General features: G+C 40.2%; 2 protein-coding genes across 5 annotated transcripts; both read left to right on the top strand.

The window, feature by feature from the left end:
• The first annotated feature begins 1086 nt into the window (after positions 1-1086).
• Positions 1087-8423, top strand: ilkap (ILK associated serine/threonine phosphatase). Of its 4 annotated transcripts, none has more exons than XM_022738572.1 (10): positions 1087-1345; positions 3207-3371; positions 3644-3761; positions 5260-5366; positions 5582-5675; positions 6102-6189; positions 6441-6577; positions 6740-6859; positions 7049-7130; positions 8146-8423. In XM_022738572.1, exons 1-10 carry the CDS (start codon positions 1303-1305, stop codon positions 8284-8286), a joined length of 1095 nt encoding a protein of 364 aa, XP_022594293.1. In that variant the 5' UTR covers positions 1087-1302; the 3' UTR covers positions 8287-8423. The 4 variants fall into 4 exon arrangements, with proteins under 4 accessions (XP_022594293.1, XP_022594291.1, XP_022594294.1 ...); XM_022738570.1 differs by having other exon boundaries at positions 3207-3380; XM_022738573.1 differs by having other exon boundaries at positions 3207-3380; positions 6740-6789; positions 8146-8269.
• Positions 8424-9852: 1429 nt separating this feature from the next.
• LOC111216988 (arf-GAP with coiled-coil, ANK repeat and PH domain-containing protein 3-like) lies at positions 9853-26228 on the top strand. Its single transcript, XM_022738672.1, has 22 exons — positions 9853-10201; positions 10307-10364; positions 13254-13373; positions 14370-14423; positions 15144-15202; positions 15500-15683; positions 16211-16255; positions 16701-16796; positions 16912-16986; positions 17674-17777; positions 17922-17973; positions 18330-18430; positions 18589-18700; positions 19960-20153; positions 20477-20546; positions 21085-21179; positions 21494-21570; positions 22665-22819; positions 23081-23190; positions 23282-23392; positions 24670-24731; positions 24871-26228. Exons 1-22 carry the CDS (start codon positions 10149-10151, stop codon positions 25068-25070), a joined length of 2187 nt encoding a protein of 728 aa, XP_022594393.1. The 5' UTR covers positions 9853-10148; the 3' UTR covers positions 25071-26228.
• Positions 26229-26610: the final 382 nt, after the last annotated feature.

The raw sequence follows: 26610 nt of genomic DNA, 5'->3' as shown, positions 1-26610 counted from the left end.
GACTTCAACAAGCAGAGGAGTATGTATGAAAACCGGTGTAACGTTACAAAACAATGTAACAGCTGCAGAGTAAAAAACAAATAATCGTGCTCACCCGGTCAGAGGTGCTCTCCTGCGGCCGTTGGCCTGCCCTCCTCTGACCTTCTCCTCGGGTTCCCTCACCGCCGCCGGCTTGTTGGCGTCCGGCCGCAGCGGGGTCGGTCTGACGATGCTCTGCCTCCTCCACCCGGTCTGAACCCCCTCGCGGTGGCCAGGCTGCACGTCTCCCTCCTCGCGGTGAGGATGATGCTGAGCTACGGTTTGAAGAGTTAAAATCCAACTCGTCCAAACGCAGAGCAGAGACAGCCGCATGTCTGAGTCGATCAGGGGACAGACACTTAAAAAAAAAAGATGAATATCAGCAGGTTGTTTGTGTGATGTTACTAAACCCCGGCAAAATGCATGGTGTCTGTGAGAGGTTCAGGTTCACTATTACTGTCCGACATCCAAGTGATGGGAAGTTTCCAGACAAGCTAACCCCAAAGATTACCCGGCCTCTGTTTTTATACTGCTGTCGACCAATAGGAGCAGAGCAGCTCAACAACCAATAAGAGGCCAGGGCCAACGAAGGGAAGCAAGGAGGGAAGGAAAGGAAAGTAAGCAAGGAGGTAAGCAGGGAGGTAGGAGCAGCATAATTTTGATGTGCTCCGAGCCCAGACCTCTCAAGTGGTCTGGGACTGGATAGGTCTGCTTCCTGTCCTGAGTCCAGACCTCTTAGGTGGTCTGGGACACATCTGCTTACTGTCCCCAGATTACAAACAAAAGATGATTGCCAGAAAACTGCAGATCTGCTCAATAACTCCGTTTGTTTAAATAAAGGCTGGAGACTTGTCTGTTTGTATTTTTATTCAATTAGAGCCGGTACTATGTATTAATATCTCTTGTACAAGTAGCTGCGCTAATTTTTATTCTACTGTTAAATTCTTACTGTTAAAATCTAATTTTCAGATATATCTATGGCTGCTCGACTTGGCCTAGGCTTTTGTTTTGAAGGGTATGACCGGAAATGACTTGACAACATTATTAATTTGACGCTAACCTCAACGCTCAAGCTAACTGTTAACATTTGTGCAGCTGGAGTAATCTAACGTGTTTACCAACTGACTGTCGGTACATTTTGACTCGGTTTAAGAAACTTTCCAGTCATTTAATCCGGTATTTTTTATCCGCCCGCTGTCAGCTCAAACACCGATTCTGAAGAGTACCGGTGCAGGTGGGTAGCTGCTGGTAGTTAGCTTGTTGGCTAGCTCCTGAGCTAACAGAATGGACCTGTTTGACGACCTGCCAGAACCCACACAGACCTCCGGTGAGTGAAAACCAAATAACGGCTACATTTTATTGACAGTACCGGTTAATGTTCCACAACCGACATCCAGCAACTAGTTAAATTTCTCCTTTAATACCGGGGGAAGTTAAGGGTGTTATGAATGGGCTAACGTAGAAATAGGATTAAATTCGGAAAACATAGAAAATGTATTTCTCCATAGTAACATTATTAATATTCAGACTTCTGATTATTACTTCTGGTTATTCCTTCATTATCTGTTGATTTTATACATTACATAACATTCAGGTACTAGAACAGAAAGGTATCTAAGTACATTTACCATAGTACTGGATTTAACAGCAGTTTGAAGTACTGGTATTTCCGTTTCATGCTACTTGACACATTTAATCTCTGGAGCCTGAAAGTGACTAAATGTGGTTAAAGGTTTACAGGAGAGTCAAAAACGTACTTAAATTCACCATTGAATAACACCCCTAAAAATAAAAGTTGTGTAAAAAGAAATATAAAGAAGGTAGGGCTGCATCTAACTGTTGTTTTTATTATTAAGTATTTTCTCAGTTAATCGTCTGGCCAGTAAAATCTCAGTAATTATTCAAAAATGCACATCACTTTACTAGAGTCAGTAAAACTGACTCAATAACTAAGGTGTTTTTTTGTTTTTTTTTACCATTTGTGCTCCTAAGTAGAAAAAATTATGAGCACTTAAAGAACTTAAGGGGCACAATGAAAATAGGGAACATTAAATAAGGGATATGTGGAGACATTAACAAGCAAAATAATTTAATTTATTAGAATACAAAAGGTACACTAGGTTATAATTATTTATTTATTTATTTATTTAATGACTATGTAATTATGACAGTCATTACAATGTTGGTACTGAACAAATACTGAAGGTCCTGGTTCAGAAATATAGTCATTAAGCTATAATTTAAGTTTGCTGATGATTATTAGCATCGGAGTTTAGTGAACCTTTGTATCTTTCCAATCTAGTTTCTCCTTTCTTTCTTTTTCTCCTATTTCTCTTCTCTCCCTTTCGTTGGGCATTATTTTTGCTTCAACTTGAAAGCCCTCTGCAAAGTCGTGTAATTGAAACTTCATGACATTTCAGAAGATTCTGAAGCAGCGGCATCAATAATTCCCTGCGATAATTCAAACACACCCTTCGGTCCCCTGTTTTCAGAATGGAAACCTCCACCACAGTCTGCCAGTCCACAGGCACTGTCCCCAACCTCTTTACCTGATGCAGGTCTAGCACCAAAATGTTGCAAATAAATAGTTTATTACAAATCAGACAGTGTGCAGGATTTTTAATTCCAACGTCAATGCAACATTGAAGAGGCAAGTCAGCCAAGACAGCCCTACGATATCTGGAGCCTTCAGCATCTCAGGGCAAGTGTCAGTTTGAGGATGCAGAGTCCCCAAACTCTCCAAGTCTCCAACTCTTCCACTGGTCGGCAAGATAGCAGTTCTCCTCCCCTCCTGAAACCAGCATGGGCCAAGCTCTGCTTCCTCTTCTGGAGACACCCCCTCCTCTTCAATGACAATCAAATGAAAGGGGTCACCAGGCCCAGATCAGGGAAACCGGAGCCCCCTCCTGGAACCAGACCTGGGAGGGGAGCTCACCGGAGAGGGTCTGGTGACCTTTGCAACCATCACCTGCAGGCACAGGCATCGGGTTGGGGCGTGATGTAAGCCGGATGGCAGGCTGGGTCGGGGCCTAGGTGTCCTGATCCCTGCCATTGCAGACTAGCTCTAGGTACATGTTACCACATCAAGAGCTTTAAAAGAGAAATTAGCCATTTGGTACTTTTAAGTACTATATCTTCTCTCATTGAGCTCTGCCAATCACTTTGTGTTTGGTTTGATTCTTCCTCAGGTCCAGTTTCAGCTGCGCCGGTCACAGCTCGACCACAGTCCACCAAAGAAGAAGAAGAAGAAGAGAAGGAGGAGAAAAGTATAAAACGAAAACGAGAAGATGCAGAGTCTTGCACTGATAAAAGAGAGGAAGATAAGGAGGAGCGAGGGGAGATCAAGAAAGTTTGTAAAGAAGGTTTTCAGCTGTTTCACCACAATGTTTGTTTGCTTCTCTTCCTCTAATTAAAGCCCTCAGACCCTGAGTGGAGGGAAATATAACAAGTAAAGATGATGAGTGTTTGTGTAAAAAATTACAGTAGAACTTACTCTGTGTGTGTGTGTGTGTGTGTGTGTGTGTATGTGTGTATGTGTGTATGTGTATGTGTGTGTGTGTGTGTGTGTGTGTGTGTGTGTGTGTGTGTGTGTGTGTGTGTGTGTGTGTGTGTGTGTGTGTGTCAGGCCTTCCTGTATTGAAAGGCTATGTGGCAGCGAGGCGTGGTGAGCGGGAGGAGATGCAGGATGCTCATGTTCTGCTGCCGGACATGAGCAGCTGTCTGTCAGCTCTACCAGGACAAGTGTAAGACCTTCACCAACTGTCCAGCAGTTTAAGACCAAAAAGTTCCAGGAACCAGAGGAAATAATCTCAGGAGCTAAATTCGTGATGTGATGGTGTCAAATTTTCACACTACAATTTTTCTGGCCAAGCACAGTAAACTGTGTTATGATGATGGTAAATACAGTTTCCTGAAATACAGTAGAATTACTTCACATATTTACCTTGGTATTCATCAAACCTAACAGAGTGAACAGTGACTTTTGTTGGACTGTGCAAAAACATTAATATATAACACAAAGGCATCATGAATGAAAGCAGGTCAGTTGTTAAAAGTTTAAGGCAGTTGACTGGGAATGACTTAATATGCAGCACTGTGTCTGTTTCTCTTCATGTCTGTAGGGCTGCTGCCTGAAAGTCGATGATTTGAGTCATCAGTTGAGAAGTCACTGTCACTTTTTTTTTGTGCTAAACAGTGGAGATTTCATCAGTCTTTCCGTTTAACAGCTTTTATCCATAAGTATCTTCATTTAACTTCAGTATTCTATACAGTGTATATCTGTTTTTTTCATTACATTTGGCACAAACATTCATTTGGACTCAAATACAAACTGATTGGAATTTGGTGGTCAATGGTCAAGGTCACTATGACACTAAAACACGATTTTTGCCATAACTCAAGAATTACACTAATTATGACACAATTTTACACAAATGTCTACAATGATAATATGATGAAGTAATGACAATTTATATCCAAATGGTCAAAGGTCAACTTCATAATGTTCTACAAAAACATCTCTAGCTATTATTCAACACTAACTCAGGAACAGAAGGAGAGATTGTGACCATATTTCCTGAAATTTGATTATTTGAAGAGATACATATAACCATGAGGCAGTAATCATACTTTTTGGCTGGACCTCAACAGCAGGGCCAGCCTTATAATCTGGAATGTCTTGTCACTGAGTTGGAGTTTCTGGTGCAAACAGGTTCTATTAGGAGGGTGTTTACAGCTGCAGTGTTGCCAAAACAGAAAGATAGTCTGTCTCTTCTAACTACCTCTGTGAATGATAATTTTACCGTAAATACCGCTGAAATCACAGCTCAGTCTTTGTCTTTAATTCATGTGTTTGATGATTTTGTCAGTCAACATCACATAAAATAAAATCAGGATTTGACCATCAGTAGTTTAGACATCTCACTCATTTCACTCTACTTGCTTCACTCTTTTTCTGCTGCCACAGCTCACAACTGCAGACATGTGAACGTGATGTCCACTACAAACTGGTCTATAGGTCGACAAGTTAATGTTAACACTGCAGTGGTACCTAGAGCTACACAGTCACCTGCTGTGGTCTGTTTTCATCTGTACAAAGATTGATTGCATCCAAATGCACTCTGGTTGTAAAAGTTTTCTAAAGTGATTGTTGCCTGGCCTATTTTGATTGTGAGCAGACCTACAGGTGTGCACGGATGTGTTGGATGCTGTTTCTCTGATTTGTCTCTTTGTGTCCTGCAGGACTCGTGTATCGTACTTTGCTGTATTTGATGGTCATGGTGGAGCTCGAGCCTCTCGATTTGCTGCAGAGCATCTCCATCACAATCTGTCCAAGAAGTTCCCCAGTGGTGAGTTCACAGGTTCATGGCTTTAAAGAGGCAGTTTATCACAGCATGTTGTTGTGGTAGATTGTTAACCGGTTTTTCATTTGACCAGTTCATCCCTGGTTTGGGAGGAAGGGAATCTGTTTTCCTGGTTGTTATTGTTCTCTTGAAGACAGAGGGAGACTGAAGAATGAGCCATGCTGTCTCATTAATGGTTAAAATGTGCTGTTTTCTTTCAGGAGATACTGAGAATGTGGACAAGCTGATTAAGAAATGTCTCCTGGACACTTTCAAACAGACAGATGAAGACTTTCTGAAGAAAGCTTCCAGCCAGTAAGACTGAGTTCACAGAACACCTGTAGCTGAAGAACAAAAACTGTACAGTGAGAATTACAAAACGCGCCTGAGAATCATCATGTTTTCTTATGTTTTCTTCAGTATCACAGTAATCCAGTGATAGTTGTCTGAACATCCATGATACACTGCAGACTGGAAGTGATCATAGATAATTTGACATGTTTTTAATTTGAACATTTTCACTAAATGTAAGGAAACAGGTCTAAAGTTAAAGTATCCCACAGACTTACTGTATATACAGTATAACCTCTGTGACACTGTTCCTGGAAACTGATATTGTAATTTTGATGCTGTGGGCTCTATTAAACGTGTTACATGGAGTTCCTGCTTTATGTTCTTTGTTATTTGGTAGGTGTGTCTGCAGTCAGCCTCATCTGTTTCTTCTCTGTGTGTTGTGAACAGGAAACCAGCGTGGAAGGACGGCTCCACAGCCACCTGTGTGCTGGTGGTGGACGACATAGTATACGTGGCCAATCTGGGAGACAGCAGGGTAAGGAGACTTTTTTTCCAAAAAAGCACATTGACCTCCTTTGGACAAAGCTTGGCTACTTACCAGAGAGTCTCCAGTCCCCTCTCTCTCTCTCTCTCTCTCGCTCTCTTTCTCTCATTTCAGGATTGTAGCGTCTGTTCTTCAGCAGGCACAGTTCTAAAATAGTTTAGAGCTTATCTAGTTGCTGTAAATCTGCCCCCTCTGAACGACATCAGACTGTGATGGTAACATCTCTCTGTGTCTGTCTCCAGGCGGTGTTGTGCCGGTTGGAAGCAGCAGCAGCAGCAGATGGACAGAGGAGGTTGGTGACTCTCGCTCTGAGTAAAGAACACAACCCAACTATGTATGAGGAGAGAATGAGGATCCAGAGAGCAGGAGGTACCGTCAGGTACACAACATACACACCCCAACATTTTTTACTTTTCACATTTGAGAAGCTGGAATCAGAGATTCTTTACACAAAACATAACTTAAGTGATAAATGGATTATAAAAATAAATTGAGCTAATATCTATATAATCTATATAATAACTATTTCTGTGTATTACAGGGACGGCAGGGTGCTGGGTGTCCTCGAGGTGTCTCGGTCTTTTGGAGATGGTCAGTACAAACGCTGTGGGGTCATTTCATCCCCCGACCTGAGGAGGTGTCAGCTCACAGCTAATGACAGGCAAGAATAGAACTACAGAACCTCAGACAGTCAATGCGACTTGATAAGAGCTTCGTATCGCTCTCATGTCTGAATGTTAAATATGAAGCTACAACCACTGATTAACATTTTATATGTCGTTTGTTATGTTGAAGTGTTTAGTTTTGTGTTAGGAAGCTGCTGCAGCTGACATTTGTTCTCTCTCCATAGGTTCATCATTCTGGCCTGTGACGGTTTGTTCAAAGTGTTTTCTGCTGATGAAGCTGTTAAATTCGTCCTCAACATCCTGCAGGTGTCTCGCTGATGCTTTATTACAACTTGTAATATTTCACTTTAATACATCCAACTGCTTTAATTTTGATGTACCCTACTTATTGTGGCTGTGTGCTCTCAGTTTATTACAAAATTGCAGGTGCAACTACCTCTCTCTCTCTTTTTACATATTATTTGTTTTGTCACCTTATTTCAATGTAGCTAGAGCTACACTTTGCCACTCTCTCGAGATGTTATCGCTAATGCGAATAAATGTGTGAAAATCCAAGAAATCATAGAAAAACAATGCTCCTAATAACTGCAGAACTTGCCTGGGAATACTAAGGTTTTAAGTTGTCCTCAGTATCACAGTAATCTAGTGATAGCTGTCTGTACATCATGATACACTGCAGACAGGAGCTGATCACAGCTAATCCAGCTGCTGTTAGTGTGGAAAATTTGATACATTGTTCACAAATATAGGCAAAATAAAATAAAATTGGTAAAATTGGTTAAAAATACCAATCCAGAGGTACTGAGTAGTTATCACTATATTATTAATGAATACTCATTAGTCATGATTGGACCACACCCATGCGTTTTGCACAGCTATTTCTTGATAAAACACACACACAGACACACTAGTTCACACTTCTAGCTCCAGATTACAGTAGGTGTCTCCAGGACCACATTTACCATGTTGACACACACACACAGTGAAAACAACACCAGCCATGCTGTAGCAGCTTACTTACATCCCACAGAGCATTATGGGAACTGGAGTTCCATAATGTAGATCATGATTATCTCCCAGATAGAAGTAAAACAAGATTTATAATAAGAATGACAAAATCCATTAAGGCAATATTTATAGTTGTTACTTTAGATAAATGACTGAAAGTGACAACGTTACTGTAAATAACAGTGTTGTTATCACTGAGATACCAGAGGTGAAATTAACTAGAATTCTTCCATAATGTGATTGTTTGTATGTTTGTGTCATTATTGTTAGTGTGTAGTTTGTCCTAACTCTCCTCCCCCCTCTCCCCCTGCAGGAGGGGAGTGTGGAGCAGAGGGCGGGGCTGACGGAGGAGGAGGTGCGGTTTGAAGCTGCCTGCCAACAACTGGCCAGTGAGGCAGTGAGACGAGGCTGTGCTGACAACGTAACCGTGATCCTGGTTTCTGTTGGCTTCTGAACACATATACACATCATCATCATCGTCATCATCATCATCACAACACATGTACACAGCAACAGTTTGACTCAAATGCAGCTGATCTAATGTCTCCTCATTGTTTTTTTGTTTTTTTTTAAATAAAAACCTTTTCTTTACCGTTTGCTGTGAAAGTGATTTAATGATCAGAGTGTTTGTGTTTGTCCTCCTTGACATCACATAACTTTATCTGAAAGTAATTTGAGTTTTCCACAGTATGATTAACACAAATAAAGTGGCGATCTACAGTCTTTTCACAAAAAACCTCCCACAGTTACTGTATCCCAGTCCCATATGACATGCAAACGGTCTACAGCAGTGGTCCCTAACCTGATGACTTCTATTTGGGGGTTAATCGTGCTTTAAGTTTTGGAACTACACTTTACATAAAGCTTTGGGGGATGTAAGAGAGTTATACTGAGGGCTACAACTTGACCCATGTTTTTTTAGCCTGTATTAGTTTACATTTCATCAAATTGTCCCTATTAAACATCTGCAGAATAATCTATGATCGGCTCATGTTTGCAGTGTAGGCATGGATGTCCAGACAACTATCACTAGATCACTGTGATACTATCTAGAAATATGTGTTTCATGTGTGTGTTCAGATTTGACTGAGTTATGACTATATGGAGAGAGACTTTGATGCAAATTACACCAATCACATGTATCTTATTTAATTCAGCAGGAAAACTGCATGTAAACCTGAAAAACTCGCAGTAATTTTGGTGTCATCGTTCCATTATGCAAATGTAATATATGAACATATATTACATTTGCAACATATATTAAATATATGTACATAAAAAATGAAAGCACGTTTAAAAATTATATATGAAACCTATTCAAAAATTTTTACAGTTTGTATGTATGTATGTATGCTTATATTGTAGACACATGTTACATAAACATATATCCATCCCAAACCTTGTCAATATATGTTGATATTATATACAGTTGTTTCCAAAACTCTGAGACCGATTTCCCAGAATGTGAAGATAGAAATGTTTGAGATAAATGAGAAATTAAGATATATAAGCATATAGAATTCTTACATGTATGTTGTTTTTAATAAACTTGCATATATAAATTAAATATATATAATTAACATACATGCTTGCAACAAGTTACAACATATAAAAATTCATTATATATACCATCATATCGTGCATATACAAATCTTACTGGAGTATTTAATATATGTTGGATATATATGTCATATATTACATTTCTTCATGGGTTTATTGACAATTGGGTAATGATAATGATAAAGTGAATGGTTTGGTTCAAATAGCTGTTGAAGATGAATTGATTTCCATAAATGGGTGATAATAATAATGAATGAAATGATATAGTGAATTTATTATATATTATATAATAAGTTGACAAGTTGATAATGAACTTGGGGAGTAAACGACTGCAACATCCCTTTAGTAATGTAGTTGTAGTACCACCCCAGGCCGCTCGATGTCGCTGTTTACAGTTGTTGGCTCTGATCCAACCGAGCCGGATCTTTGGCGGAACTTAGCGGTCGGTTCGCAACAACAACAACAACAGCAGGATGCTCGGACAGCTGTCAGGCTGAAACTCACCGAGCTGCGGTTTATTTATTTATTATTTATTGATGCGCGGCACGCAGGCACGCGTGCACGGGGCCTGATCGTTCTCCCGATTCCTCGATGCACGGGCGAAGTTTAAACTGAGGAGAGAGATGAATCATCGGAGAGAGAGCAGATCCACCGCCGCTGCTGTTGCTGCAGAGCTAACAGGCTAACGGTCACAATGGAGAGGCTTTTATAAAGTTTATTAACACGGGGACTTAGTGACAGCAACAGTCAGCTAACATGAACTCACTGCTGGATTTTGAGGAGTGTGTCAAAGACTCACCTGAGTTCAGGTAAACACACACACACACACACACACAGAGGATCTTCAGTCCGTGCACGTGCATTAGTGATGTTACTGATACTGGTACTGATGGTGTTTTATTTATTTTGTTCAGATTGAACCTGGATCAGTTCGAGACTGAAGTTTCCCTGCTGGAGACACACCTGGACAAGGTACAACTACTACTAATGCTACTACAATTACCACCACTACTACTACTAATACTACTACGATTACTACTACTACTCATACTACTGACATTACTATTAATACTACGACTACAGCTATTACTACTTCTAATACTACAGCTACTACTACTATTGTTACTCCTGATACTGCTACTGCTTGTACTACTACCAGTGCTAATACCAATACTAATTCTACTAATACTTCTAATACTGCTATTACTGCTAATACTACTAATATTACTAATACTTTTAATAATGCTACTACTACTTTTTGCGTATATTACAGTAGCAATATTAATACTGCTACTGCTTTTACTGTTACGACTACTTCTGTTACTACAACTGTTCCTAATACTACTACTGCTGATTTAATACTACTAGAAGTATTGCTACTATTGCTTCCAATAGTACTACTAATCTAATACTGCGTATGCTGTTACTGCTACTACTGTAACTACAACTACAGATACTACTGCCAGCACCACCACTGCTACTATTCTTGTACCACTACTACTATAACTACTACCAATATTGTGACTACAGCTGCTGTTGATTATTAGTACTATTACTACTACTATGGATACTGCAAGTATTACTAACTATTACTGACACTGCCTCACTTTCTATTACTACTGAAAGTACTACTGCTGTTAATACTGTTACTACTACTACTGTACCTACTAATACCACTGCTATTAAACTAGTTATTACAAGTATTACACCTGATACCATTACAACTACTATTGGTACTGTTACCAGTACTTATACTGTTACTACTACTACTACTGTTGAATGAATGAATGAGTGAATGGTTTTATTTTTGTGTTTCATGTATTTATAGTAAATACATTTTCAAACATGCACAACCTCAAACTCAATAAATAGCTTCAATCATCTACATATGTGTTATCATATCAACATAATATACATTACACATTTAAATACACATTTAAACAAACAACCCAAACAAAACTATTACTGTTACAACTGTTACCGTATAACTACTTCTACTATTACTACTACTACTGTCAATACTGTTATTGTTACTACGACTACCACAATTACTATTACTAACATTGTTTTATTACTACTATTATTACTGCTACTGTTTTTACTTTAACTACTACTTTTACCACTACAGCTGTTACTGTTACTACTGTCACTACTACTAGTTACTACTACTGCTACTACTACTACTACTCTTTACATACATTGCTGCTTCTATTAGTACTATTACCACTACAATATCTACTGTTACCATTTGTATTATTAATGCTGTTATTATCATTATTGTTACTACTACTTTTACTACCCATGCTCTTATTACTAAAACCACCACTGCTACTACTGTTACCAGTATTAGTTTTACTGTCACTATTACTGCTGCTTGTTTTGTTTATCAGTGTACAGGTGCATCTCAATAAATTAGAATATCGTGGAAAAGTTAATTTATTTCAGTAATTCAATTCAAAAAGTGAAACTCATATATTATATGGATTCATTCACACAGAGTGAAATATTTCAAGCCTTTATTTCTTTTAATATTGATGATTATGGCTTACAGCTAATGAAAACCCAAAATTCAGTATCTCAGAAAATTAGAATATTACATAAGACTTCAGCTCGTCTGCATTGTTGGGTCTGGTGTCTCTCATCTTCCTCTTAACAATACCCCATAGATTCTCTATGGGGTTCAGGTCAGGCGAGTTTGCTGGCCAATCAAGCACAGTGATGGTATTGGTACTTCTGGCAGTATGGGCAGGTGCCAAGTCCTGCTGGAAAATGAAATCAGCATCTCCATAAAGCTTGTCAGCAGAAGGAATTTCCTGATAGACGGCTGCGTTGACTTTGGACTTGATAAAACACAGTGGACCAACACCAGCAGATGACATGGCTCCCCAAATCATCACTGACTGTGGAAACTTCACACTGGACTTCAAGCAACTTGGATTCTGTGCCTCTCCATTCTTCCTCCAGACTCTGGGACCTTGATTTCCAAATGAAATGCAAAATTTACTTTCATCTGAAAAGAGGACTTTGGACCACTGAGCAACAGTCCAGTCCTTTTTCTCCTTATCCCAGGTAAGACACTTCTGATGTCATCTCTGAGTGGCTTGACATGAGGAATGCGACAGTTGTAGCCCATGTCCTGGATACATCTGTGCATGGTGGCTCTTGATGCACTGACTCCAGCCTCAGTCCACTCCTTGTGAATCTCCCCCAAATTCTTGAATGGCCTTTGCTTCACAATCCTCTCAAGGCTGCGGTTATCCCTGTTGCTGGTGCACCTTTTTCTACCACACTTTTTCCTTCCACTCAACTTTCTAAGAATATGCTTGGATACAGCACTCTGTGAACAGCCAGCTTCTTTAGCAATGACCTTTTGTGGCTTACCCTCTTTGTGGAGGGTGTCAATGACTGTCTCCTGGACAACTGTCCCGTCAGCAGTGTTCCCCATGATTGTGTAGCCTACTGAACCAGACTGAGACCATTTAAAGGCTCAGGAAACCTTTGCAGGTGTTTTGAGTTAATTAGCTGACTAGACTGTGACACCGTGAGTCTACAATATTGAACTTTTTCACAATATTCTAATTTTCTGAGATACTGAATTTTGGGTTTTCATTAGCTGTAAGCTATAATCATCAAATTAAAAGAAATAAACGCTTGAAATATTTCACTGTGTGTGTAATGAATCTATGTAAGATGAGTTTCACTTTTTGAATTGAATTACTGAAATAAATGAACTTTTCCATGATATTCTAATTTATTGAGATGCACCTGTAAGTCCTACTATCGCACAACAACACCTGGAAACCTGGTGCTCACCTGTGAAGTCTGTTGATTGGTCCAAAATCTGTGTCTCTGACCGATTAGGTGATGAAGCTGTGCGGTAAGATGGTGGAGGCGGGACAAGCGTACAGTTCAGCCAATCAGCTGTTCCTGAGCGGTCTGGCTGAGCTCTCCATGTACCAGAAGACGGACAGCATCATCATTGTAAGGAGCACAATGCTAATTCTAATGCTAGTACAGCATATTACAGTACAGTACAGTACTTTCAGGCATTTTCACATTTCAACTTTGAAGAACTTAGACATATGTCATTAAAAAGACAACAACAGGACAGGCTCGTCTTTTTATCCATGACAGCAGCACGTCTCTCTGTAGTCCAAACTGAAATATCTCAACAATTATTGGACTGATACAGGTATCGCTGTGCCTGGAGGTTATATGACGCTGATGATAGTATTTAGCTCGGATCACCGCTGTGCCTACAGGCAGCCTCACAGAGCTGCTGGCATGGCTGTAGACTCAGTCTGGATTATAAAACACTGAAATAAAATATTGGGATTTTGGTTGTACTTCCCCAGATAATAAGGTGTGAACCTGCTAGACTCTGGGCCTGCCCAACCTCCATTGGTGACCGTCACCATTAACGTTTTTATCATACTTAATTTTGATAGCTGTTACCAAATGATACCATAATATTTAGATTATCATATTAGGAGATAATTATCTCCTAATTATAAAATTGTAATAATATTCTTATTTGTTATAATAATAATTTGAAAGATCTTTCCTCGTAATTATCAGTTAGTCAGTGATAATTATGAGACAAGGCCTCCAGTTTTTTTCTTAGTTTCTTTGGCACTGTAACAATCAGAGTATCATCTGTATATTACCACATAACCCGCATTATTAATGCTGTGTTGGTTTCATCTCTCCTGGACTACCTGAATATTGGTTTAGTATGGTCTCCTCGGCAGTCCAGGTTTAGGTTCAGGACCTCGTACCCAGAGCTGGTAGAGAACAGAGGAACCAAAAGCAGAACCTGCGACAGTGGGTTCATGTTGTTGTGTTACAGGTTGTTGAGTTGTTGAGTTCCTGCTGTGGAAAAGGCCTTGCACTAACTTGTAGTTGTGTGTCGGAGCAGCGGCATCTCAGCTTTTTGTTTTCATGGTTCTCACTGACTTCCTGTTTCCTTCCCCTCAGACCTGTCTGAACCAGTTCAACCAGGGACTGCAGGAGATGGTCAGCTTCCACACTGTGAGTACACACACACACACACACACACACACACACACACACACGCATATCCTATTTTCGTGTTCTACCTCTGCACTTGCTTTAAACTGTTGTGAGTTAGAAGCTACAACTGATGATTGTTTTTAGTCCAAAAACAGTGATTCGTCAGATCAAGATTTTTTATGATGAATGTCAGTTGTGGCTATAACCATTAAGTTTCTTTGCTCTGATTTCATCATTATAGCTCAGAAAAACACAAGGAAACTTTGTGATGATAATTGGAAATAAAAACTAAACAATCTGTTGTCTTTTATTCAGAAAAATAATCCAAACACTGCTAAACATTTCCTGTGATTATAAAAGCAACATTTCAGTCAGATAGACCTCATGAGATGTGAACTCTCTCCTTTTCAAGTGTATAACATATTCATAACAGTTAGTTGAGACAATACAAACTCTACACCAATAAACATGTTGAAAATTCCAAATGTATTTAAGGTCAGGTTTAATAATTCCAATACTTATTTTTAGTTGTGTCTTCACTTTTAATTTGGACTTGTAGTGTTTATAAAGCTTCTTATTTCATTCAGGTTGTGTGAGTTTATTGTCTTTAGTTCAGAACTTCAGCTTTTGTTCTTACAATAATCAGATTCCCTCACAGCAGCAGCAGTAGAGGTAGTTGTAGTTATAGTCATGGTAGTAACTGTAATAGTTTCAACTCTGTCTGTCTCTTGTCCTCAGATGTTGTTCGATCAGACTCAGAGAGCGATCAGCCAACAGCTGACCAACCTCTGTACACAGTAAGTCTCTCTCACTCACACTCACACACACACACACACATACACACACACACACACACACACACACACACACACACACACACAGGTCATGAAAAGTCTTAAAAAGCAGTGGATTCACTTGGTGTTGGAAGGTTTTTAGAAAGTCTTAAATTTAATTCATAAAGATCTTGAATGTTTCTCTTGGATGCTGTGGACAGAAACATTACTTCTACATTTTGTCTGTGTGGTAATTTTGTCTCTTTGTGATAGTGTTGCCTGTCTATGATGATGATGATGACGGTGGTGTGTGTGTCTGAGGTTCATCCCCCAGCTGGCAGAGACCAGGAGGGAGTTTGTTCGGATCGGAGAGGATCTGGAAACGGCAGCGGTAAAAAATGCTCAGGTGTCTCGCCACAAAGCCGGTGATGCTGAGAGGGCAAGTCACCTGCTGCTCGCCACACGCAAATGCTACCAACACTTCGCCCTGGACTACTGCCTGCAGGTACGACACAGGCCCTGCTCACACCTGTTCACACCACATTCAGAGTAGGTCTGGGCCACATGTGCCCACATTCGTTTAGCAGTGTGAACGTGAATGTGTCTCGGCCCACATTGAAGGACCAACTACTCCACTGACGTCCTCTGACACAGTCTGATTAGTCCCAACACAGTTTATAATGAACCAAAATATTTTACTGTTTGGAATGGATCAAACTTTTATTTCATTGTAAGACCTGCGTGCATGAATTTGCTCAACCCCTCCGTGCCCTGCTCTCTCTTTCTCTGTCTCTCTTGCTCTCACTTATTCACACACACACACACACAAGCACATTGACCACAGGCCCGTCTGGCTGATTGGCTAAAAACAACAACTAATACCTGCTTATTTGCATATAAAACAGGAAGTGGAATCTGATCACAAGTGGTCACTGGAGACGCATTTTAAAGCAGGTGTGAACTGATGATGATGTGCTGCATATTTTATTTTCATGTTTGAATATGAGATACTGACACGCTTTTCTTTTTCAGCTTAACACCTTCAAGACTCAACAGAAGGTTGACGTCTTAAACTCAGTGAGTTGAACTGTTTAATTTTACAAACTGAATCAGTATGTTGTTATTTTAAAGGGATGTTTCAACATTGTGTAAAACAGTTAGCTGACAATAATGAATAAACAGCTGATAAATTGTCAGTAGTAATAGTTGAAATATAGCTTAAAGTATGGATTATTAGTTAAAATAATTAACTAAAGGTAATAGATTAATGGTTGAAGTAGCTAAAAGCAACAATTAAATAGATTAAACATGCAGCTTCTGGTGTAATGTGAGTGCAAACTTGACCAAAGCAACCTGAACACTGTTTTAAACATAACAAATGGCGTCGATGAAGGGGTGTAGTGTTTGAACTCATCTGAAGGGGCTGCGGGGTTACGTCGGATTGGTAACCACTACTCCAGGGATCACTGACTGGGCTTTACACTGTCACAGCACTGACGTGTGTCGTTCTGTCTGTCATCAGGTTTTCTCCTTCGTACACGCTCAGTTCACCTTCTTCCACCAAGGCTTCGACCTGCTCAGAGACCTGGAGCCCACCATGAAGAGCATGGCAGCACAGGTCTTGACCTCCGAACTCTGACCCCACTCTGTCTTCAGTCATGAGATAATCATTAATGAATCAGTGAATGTCTCCTCGTGTTCTCACGTTCTGCTGTTACCTCTGTCGCCCTCAGCTGTCCCAGCTGTCAGCAGACTGTGCAACCGAAAGAAAAGACCTGGAGAACAAACACCTGCTGGTGCAGCAGAGAGTAAGGATCAGCTGTTTATTACCCTCATCACCTGGTTTATCACCTGTCAGTTCACCTGTCAGTTCACCAGACGTAGATTAATCTGAATATTTGTAAAGTCACTACAAGTTAAACTTCAAAATAGAAAACACTAGAGACCAACTAGTGAAGGGGTCACAGCAGCTGTGACACCTGTTAACATGTTGATGCTCCAATTCATCAGTACTCATTAGTTATTACTACATTATTACATCAGTTCCCATCCACGAACTTGGACTTGATTTTGATCTCAACTAAACACCTGTAAAGTTGTAGACTGTAACTTGCACAAACAGACAGAGAGACACTTGCCAAGCTAAACAAGTTCCTGCTGTAGTAGGTGTCTCCAGGATGAGCCCTGCTGCTGCGCTGCCGAACATTTCTGATTGATTATTTATTTTTGATATTTCCAGAGCTGTCTCACCAACATCCAACAATTACTTTATTTCCACCTGTGAGCAGCTTGTCATGGGAGAATAATGTGCATCAACAGTATATTAGAAAATGTCCCCAACAAATGCATTAAACCATAGTCTGACTCTGAAGACTTAGAGTAAACGTAATTTGTCACTGTTGCAGCGTGAACACAGTGTACATCAAAAACCAGCTCAGAGTTACTGTGTGTGTGTGTGTGTGTGTGTGTGTGTGTGTGTGTGTGTTCGTGTTCAGGATGCTTCAGGTGAGCCTATGGTCAGCCCGTGTCCCGGGAGCGATGACATCATCCAGGGTTACCTGTTTAAGCGGTCTAGGAGGAAATCCAAAACCTGGAAGAGGTACATGGTGGATCAACTGATGTACAACTGTGTGTGTGGCTGCGTGCGTGCATGTGTGCGTGCATGTGTGCGTGCCTTATAATAATGGTCATGATAATACTGGTATATGAACAAGACCTATTTTGATGATTGAAACTGTTTTAGGTGCTGGTTCTCCATCAGAGACAACCAGCTCATTTACAGGAAGTCACACAAGGTGAGACTGAACATTTATTTAAGTTATGACTTGTTCATCAAACAGTAACAGATTCCACCCAGAATGTTCCACATACATCTTTATTATTTAGTGATAAATAATAATAATGTCAGTTAATGTTTCCTTTTCAAAACTATTACAAAGTGCTTTGAAAGGAAAAAAATTAAAATAAAACACATTTAAAATCATTTACACATGAGGACGCACATTGTATCATTGTTCTGATCAGATCCAGCTGCAGGATTTTAGCAGCTGGATGTTGTTGTCATGGTGCTAAAACCATTAGCAGCTGATGAATTGTCACTATAGAGAGGAAGAGTAGAGTGAGTTGCTGCTGTCGCTCTGATCTGCTGCAGGAGAATGCCGTGGTTCTGTTTGAGGATCTCAGACTGTGTGCTGTGAAACCCCTGGAGCACATCGACCGACGCTTCTGCTTCGAGCTGCTCTCCGTCCAGAAGTAAGACTCTCACATTCTAATACACAACAGTGAAGTGTGAGCCTGATATTCTGTATTTGTGTTATCATCAGTAAATCCCTTGCGCAGGCTCAAACCAAACACAAGATGTGAATCTTTAAAAGCACCTGACTAACCTGTGGTGTGATGTTTGTGTCCAGGTGCTGTGCTCTGCAGGCTGACTCGGAACAGCTGAAGCAGGCCTGGCTCAGTGCTCTGCAGGGTAGCATCGACCTCGCCTACAGAGAGAGAGCCGGCACGCCGCTCACACAGGCAGGTTCACCTTCCAGAAGAACTCTGCTTTAAGTAGGGGTGGAAGGATCAATTCCAAAATATCGAGACTTTTGATACTACGTCTCGTTTTAAAGATCGATTTAAAGATTTTAGCGTCAATAGGATCAAAACCAGTATCAGTTTCTGTCTTCTATGTTGGACTCATTTCAGAGTAGGACTGTCTGTGCAAACAATGTTCCATTGTCATGAACACAAATAAGTTCATCCCACTCTTTGCCACTGCTGTTGTCATGTCATGCACTCTAAAACATGAACCAATGCGTACCGCACCACACAACACTCATGCCATCCCGACACATAAAGGCAACAGTGGGGCTCCTTGGTGGCAGACCTGGTTAAACACATACCATTTAAGTTCAGTCATTACCGCAGCGGCACGGGTTCAAGTTCAGCCTTTGCTGTTTCCTGCATGTGATCCCCGCTTTCTGTCTCTCTCTCTCTCTCTCTCTCTCTCTCTCTCTCTCTCTCTCTCCAGCTTTCATTTCTTTCTTTCACTGTCACTATCACATTAAAATATTGGCCAAAAAATAACTATAAAAGATGAATGCAGTGATGGCTGGAGTAGAGGAGTACTGACATCCATTTACCTTTTTTTCACAAAACTTTGCATGAGTGAAGCCACTTTTTGTTCTGCTTCACTTGCTTTACACATGCTTCTGTTCAGTCAAACCCAGGTCTCACAGGTAACAGGTATAAATTCCACCATCCTTGAAATTATTGCAGACCTTTGGTAAATCATTCGGTGGTCATTAAAATGTATTAAGATTTCATTTTACCTCATAAATTATAACACTGCTCTACCCTACATCAAAATACATGAGCCGCTTTTGATAATAAAAAGTATCAGTATTGATATCAATGATTCTGGCCCTGTATTGCTTGGTATTGGATCAAAAAGAAATTTTGTGGTATCGCCCACCCCTACTTTATTACAGCTCCACTCTTATTTTTTTCATTCTGTATTTTCTATCTGTAATAATTGTTCTCACCAAGTTCATATCTGAGACATGATTACCATCCAGCTTACACAGATTCATCCATCACACAATTCTAAACTTACAGTTGTGTCCACACAGTTCTCCTGTTCAGTGAAGGATTAACCACATTCAGTTTGACCTCAGTATAAAGTGTTTATTAATCATGACATTTTTTTTTATCTCTAATAAACACTGTCTGGATGTCTCCAGGATAAACACACTCTTTTTACATCTACAACTGTCATCCTTACCTGTGAACAGCCTAAAGAGCTGCCCTCTCTCCAGTGTGTTGGGGACAACCCTCTGGGCCCCCCCACTCAGAAGCCAGCAGCCCTGGGCATGGCCCTGAGGGGCCTTGGGAACCAGCGGTGCTGTGACTGTGGGGAGGAGGAGCCACGCTGGGCCTCCATCAACCTGGGAGTCACCATGTGCATCGAGTGTTCTGGCATACACAGGTAACCACAGCAGGAGGCGTGTCTTAATGTCACACCTGAGACGTCAGAGGTGTGTCAGTGTTACTGACGCATCAGTCCACAGCAGCTCCGACCTCCATTACAGACAAACAGTCTCTCATCCTCTGTCACAGCAAATAGTCACTGTTCTGTTTCCGCAGCCAGGAATTTATTTTCACAGGATCATAACAATATCTGATATTTTATACGACACCATCTTCTAGAGAGTATATATTATATACTGTATGATATTATTTGTCTAAAGTGATTTTAGAATATAGATATGCTGCAGTATTTGTGATAATACGATGTCGTCATGTTTGTAGGAGCCTGGGTGTTCACCTGTCGAAGGTGAGATCTCTCACTCTGGACTCATGGGAGGCCGAACAGTTGAAGGTAACACACACACACACTCACACACACACACTGGACATATTGAAGCAATCATTGTGTCATTTTTGCTCTCTTTCAATATGATAATTCTGAGAAAATAAGATAGTTAGAAATGATCATGTACATTAAAATATAAAACCAACTTAATTTAAACTTATGACTAACAAACTGTCTGACTCCATTTAGTTATTGACACTGTCAGTGGGATGTTGCTCTCTCTCCTCTAGTTACCAAAAATCTAAATAAATTCACTAGAGCACCAAATGAGGATTAATCTGCTGTTGAAAATAGTCCTCAACAAATTCGCTGTTTTTTCTTTCTGTTTGTTTGATAAAAACTACAGTGAGCAGCTAATTGAGGAAATGACTAAGACTAAAAATTTAAACAATATATTTGTGAGGTGTTTTTTAAGATTTACATCTTCAGTAAGAACCATTGAGCTCAGAGCTGAGAGCCACAGACAGAGAAGAGAGGTCAGAGAGAGTTGATATGATTCGGCTTCAGTCTTCTTCTTTTTCTTCTTCTTCTTCTTCTTCTTTAGCTTCTGTGTGTTTTGGGAAATAATGTGATGAACCGGATTTACGAGGCTCGATGTTCAGAGGAGGGACGAGTTAAACCCACAGCAGACAGCCCACGGTAAAACCTCATATCTAATTGTCTGCACTACACTAGTCTACACTGTGTCTTTTTACTGAAGTGAATCCCTCATCAAGTGAGTGAAAATGAATCAGTAGTCATTTTCATAACTGATTAATATCATTAAATGTGTCAGGGTCTGATTGATTTATGTTTTTAGCCAAATGTCAAATGTTGGACTTAATGCTTAAATGAAAGTCTGCCATGCTTCTCTGTCAATATGAAATGAAGACTTTGGGTTTTTTGGCTGCAGATCAGTAAAACCTTTAAGTGAAGCTTGTTGTTAAACTGATGCAGCTGTTTCTCCTCCTCAGAGCAGAGAAGGAGATGTGGATCAAAGAGAAATATGTGGAGAAGAGATTTGTGCAGAGCAGCAGCTCAGATGGAGCTCGTAAGTCAAACACACACCTGAAGCCTCCTTTGTAAGGAGGAGGAAAGTAAAGGTAGCAACACTAGATCATACACAATATTTTTCACAATATAGAAAAAAAAACGATTTTGCAGTTTTGCACAGTTTGTTCTCCTCCTGAGTCCTACCCTCATTTCACTGCTTTGCTTACAGCAGCTACATTGTACCTTGGCATGTGACAAATAAAACTTTGAGATAGTTTATTGGCAGCATTGCTTATACCTGAAACATAAAATTTGATAATACAATTATATACATTGTAATGACAAACATCTGAAAAATGAAATATAATAATATGATCATGTTTTATAAAAAGAACAACTGAAACATAAAGTACTATAATATAATTGAATATCAAAGATATTGTATATCGCAATATTTGGGCTGGAGTGTATCATAATAAACTATAGGGACACCTTGATCCGGACAAAAATATCTCCTCAGTTGTCGACTGTCAACATATCAGCCCCCTCAGGATCATTTCTATTGATTTAGTGGATTAGATAAACCTGATTTCTCCTGAAGAAAGCTGATAATTTGCCTTGTATGTTGTCCATGTAAAGGTTTGTCATCATCTTCAACACACATATCCTCCTGATTCCTAAAGTAACAAGTAGCTAAGTTTACAGAACAAACTGCCAGTTAGAAGAAACTGTAATGTTTAATTTTGTGTTTCCAGGAAGATTTAGCTGAACCAGTTTTTTGATTTATTGATTGATTTGTTTGAAAAAAATAATAAGCAACTATTTGGAAATGAATAATTATTAGTTTGAGTCATTTTTCAAGCAAATGTCAAACATTCACTAGTTATTGCTGTTCTGTCGAGAGGATTTGCTGTTCTGTATGATTGTAAAGTGAACACCTGTTGACTGTTGGTCAGACAAAACAAGACAGAGACATTTTGTACATTAAACAATTGATAAATTAATGGAGAATATAATTGGCAGATTAATGAGTAATGACAGTCTTTCTAGTCTGTGTGACTGAACTGTGAAAAGGTTTGAAGAAGAAACTCCTACCGGGGTTTAGAGGGGTTTAGTGGATTTAATGTTCAGAAGTGTCTCGTTCTGTTCCAGAGCGTCATAATGATGAAGCGGGGCTGCATCTGTATCAGGCAGCAGTGGCAGGAGACCTGGTTGCCATGGCAGCAGCGTTGGCTGTAGGGGCGGAGGTCAACAACAGCATTGGTGAGGAGGAGGGACGAACAGCGCTGATTGGAGCCGCTATCGGGGTGAGGAGGCTTGAAAACTGTACATACTGTAATTCCACCAATAAATTCAGTCCAGGGCTGACACACCTCCACCCAGCTCTGTTCTGTGTTCACATCTCAGTTCCTTCTTTTAATGAGCCCCTGATTATTACTGAACATAGAGACCCAGGGGTGTCCTGGAGGATACAGCCATCGCACAGGTTTACATTGAGCTCTTGTTCCTGTACCTGTTGTTGTGCTCAGTGTGTGTGGTCAGTGTGTGTGTTCCTGTGCTGCCTGCAGGGGTCGCTGTTGGCCTGTGAGTTCCTGCTGCTGAATGGCGCCAACGTCAACCACCGAGACCTGAGGGGACGGGGAGCACTGCACTCTGCCGCCACCGCTGGACACACCGGGTAATCACACACACACACACACACACACACACACACACACACACACCTGTTTAAACTCTAGTAAACAGCTGATTTTCTTTGGCTGCTGTAGACAGGTGTGTCTGCTGTTGAAAAGAGGAGCCAATCAGTACGCTGTGGACGAGAGAGGACAGGACCCATTGGCCATTGCCATGGAAACAGCCCACGCTGACATTGTCACACTGTGAGTCACAACTGAATGTAAAGAAGTGACATTTCAGGTTTCTGAACTGGGGATAAGATGTTTACATATGCAACAGACTGGGCCGATATATTGCAATATTTCCTGACACAGGTGATATTTTTCATATTTTTTGCAGTTGTGTACAGTCTGCCCTGCTCTCCGACCCTCATTCCCCTGCTTTACTAACTGTACATTGAAACTTTTTATGTGATAAAATACAATAATATCATCAACCTTTATTTATTTATTTTCTTAGAGACACGTTGAGGTGTGACCTTCATTTTCAATGATGTCGAGATTACAATAGCAGAGAGAAAACAAAGCAACCAATGAGAAAACAGAATCAGTTCCTGATTAGAACAATTACACTGAGAAACATTACAATTTAAAACATTTCAAAGCATATTTCTAGACTGTCCCAAAGTTTTCAGTGGATCGATATTTAAAGTGTGCTGTAGGTTATTCCACAAGTCTGGAGCACAAAATCTAAAAGCAGTCTTTCCAAGTTCAGAGTTCACCAGAGGAACATGCAGAGTGATCCAGTGGAGAGAGTGGGTTTGATCAGAACCTACAATGAGATCAATTAGTGATGTGAGGTGATTTGTTAACTTATTCAAGAGTGCTTTATAAATGAATATATCCCAGTGTTGATCTCGTCTCATAGAGACAGAGGAGCTGACCTTTGGGCTGGACTTTTTTGAGATATTAAAATTTGGACTAGATCAAAAACCAGATCAGAACCAGGACTAAGTGCACATGTGAACAGAGCTGGTGGGCATTTGAGGAATTATTCTGTAATAATAGAACCACAACCAGAAAAGTAACTGAATGTTTCCATAAAGCTGTTCTTTAAACTACACATCATGTTTGCATGAATATTAATGACAGTTGTAATGTCATATCTTGGTGGAAGTCAGAGGTCTGAAGTGTGGAGAAACACAGCAGGTGTGTTCTTCTCTTTGTTGAACAGTATTGCCAGTATTTCCAGGACAGTTGTGTGATGAACTTCCAAACTATCCTGCAGACGCCCTTAACGTTAGAGGTTGTAGGTCGATCTTTCTAAATAACAACAGGACCTTTTCTCTGACACCACCCTCAGGACAAACTCTATAGTTTCTGTCACACTGGTAGAACAAATCTGAGAACAGATCGTCCGTCCAACTGCTGTTTCTGGTCTCATCTAATAAATCTAATAAAGAGGGTGAATTGAAGAGTGTAGAGTTTATTGATAGAGATATTAGTTAATTGTGATTATTGATTGTTGGTTGTTGTTTCAGACTGCGGATGGCCAGGATGAATGAAGAGATGAGAGATTCAGAGGGAGTTTTTGGAGCAGTGGGTGAGTAGACTCACACACCAACAACATACAGAAACACACAAACATTTTTCTGTTCTTTAATTTGACCTCTAACCTGTCACCCTTGACGAAAGTCTGTAAACAGCTGCACACTGATTATAAACATGGTGTAATTCCTCAGGAGACGATGAGACGTTTCAGGACATCTTCCGTGACTTCAGCGACATGGCCTCACATGACCCGGAGAAACTCAGCAGGCGGCAGTTCAGCCGGGGGGGAGAGGAGGCCGAGGAGGATGAGGGGGGCAGAGGGAGAAGAGGAGGAGGAGCAGGAGAAGTGGCGAACAGCCAGGACAGTGTTGAAAAGATCAGGATGACATAAACCCATCGGACTCTCTGTGGAGTCCTGCTCCAAAACCAGGTTTCATTTAACATGTAGAGTTTACTGACAGCTGGAGTCTAAAAACTGTGTTGAACTCATAAGATAGCATAATATAATGTAGTATACTCTTTATAAAGACACTGTAAGTGCACATAGTTTACTTCATGTACAGTTACTGCGGTTGGAAAAGTGTTACCAGTGTTCAGGAAGAGGAGGAGCCACGACTGCAGCTAATGTCTGTTTTCATTATCACTTCATCTGCACATTTTCTTAATTAATCGTTTGGTCTTTATAACAGAAATTTAACCACAGTTTAATTTAAAGCTCCATATTTTCCTCTTCTTCTGTGTTTTATTTGAAGTCTTGATCCATAAGAAGATATATATGTAGCTGCTGGGCCACCTCAGTAGGAGCGTCTTATTTCAGGGTTCAGTTTCCAGTGGTTGACGAGGCCCAGGTCCAACAGTAACGCCCCAAGCAGCTGGAGGGTCACACTTGTTGGTCGGACCAGACTGAAACATGTCAACATTCAAGGATGAATCCCACTGACTTTTCCACTGTCAGGCTTGCATGTGGTTCTTAGTGAAATCATCATCAGGTCAACGTTTTCATTTGTCCAGTACTTTTACTATATAGACGACATTACAGAGCATAAATACATGAATGGATATTGCTGAAAAAAATATCGACCATAATAACATTAATAACAGGGTTTGATTTCATGATGGTTTTAAGGATTATAACTGTAATGAGTGAAGTACCTTCAAAGCTCCACCACATTTTCCACTGAGGATTCAAACACAGTCCCATTCTTCAGTCGGTGGAGCTGAAGGTTTTAACTTGTATTTGATGTGTGTTCTCTAACCTGTGCTCAGAAAGGGATTTTAAATGTAGCTGCTGTTACATTTTACAGCTAGACAAACGTCTGAGACTGAATCTAAATGTTTGAATGAATTAGGACTGAAGTGGACCAACTGACTGTAAAGACAGAAATCAACTGCCACACTGCTGCTGTTACATAACATGTTTTATTGGAAAATATTAAAACCTGCTGAAAACACTGCATCAATTCAGTCAAGTCCTGAAGCTTCAGGGAAACATTTCCTTCCACACTGTTACTAATGTGATGCTACAGCTTAATAAAATGTCTTAATACATGTTGATGAGTCTCTGTTGCTTCTGTCAGAGTTCAGTCTCTGTAGCTCCAACCTTCAGACAGTGGAGGGGTGCAGGTCACACTACAGTTGTGTTTCTGTTAACTTATTTATTTGTGTTGATGTATTGTATTTTTATTTTTTCCTGCTCACAAGGTTCCTAACGCTCATGGTCAAACATTTCATTTCATTACATTATAAAATATTCTGCATCCTCTCTCCAGCTCAGGAAATAAAATCTGCTGCTCCTGAAGCACAACTCAAGTTTCTCATCATCATCATCACCATCCAGCCAGAAGAAATGAACATAAACAGAGGACGTTTTTATAAAAAGCTCATTCTCTACATCCTCATGGGCAGGACAGAAAAACAAACTGTACCTGATT

Source organism: Seriola dumerili, unplaced genomic scaffold (genome assembly GCF_002260705.1).
Source record: "Seriola dumerili isolate Sdu_G_001 unplaced genomic scaffold, Sdu_1.0 BDQW01000036.1, whole genome shotgun sequence".
In the NCBI taxonomy this organism is placed as follows: domain Eukaryota; kingdom Metazoa; phylum Chordata; class Actinopteri; order Carangiformes; family Carangidae; genus Seriola; species Seriola dumerili.
Note: the sequence above shows the minus strand (reverse complement) of the source record. Positions and strands in the feature narration are given on the sequence as shown.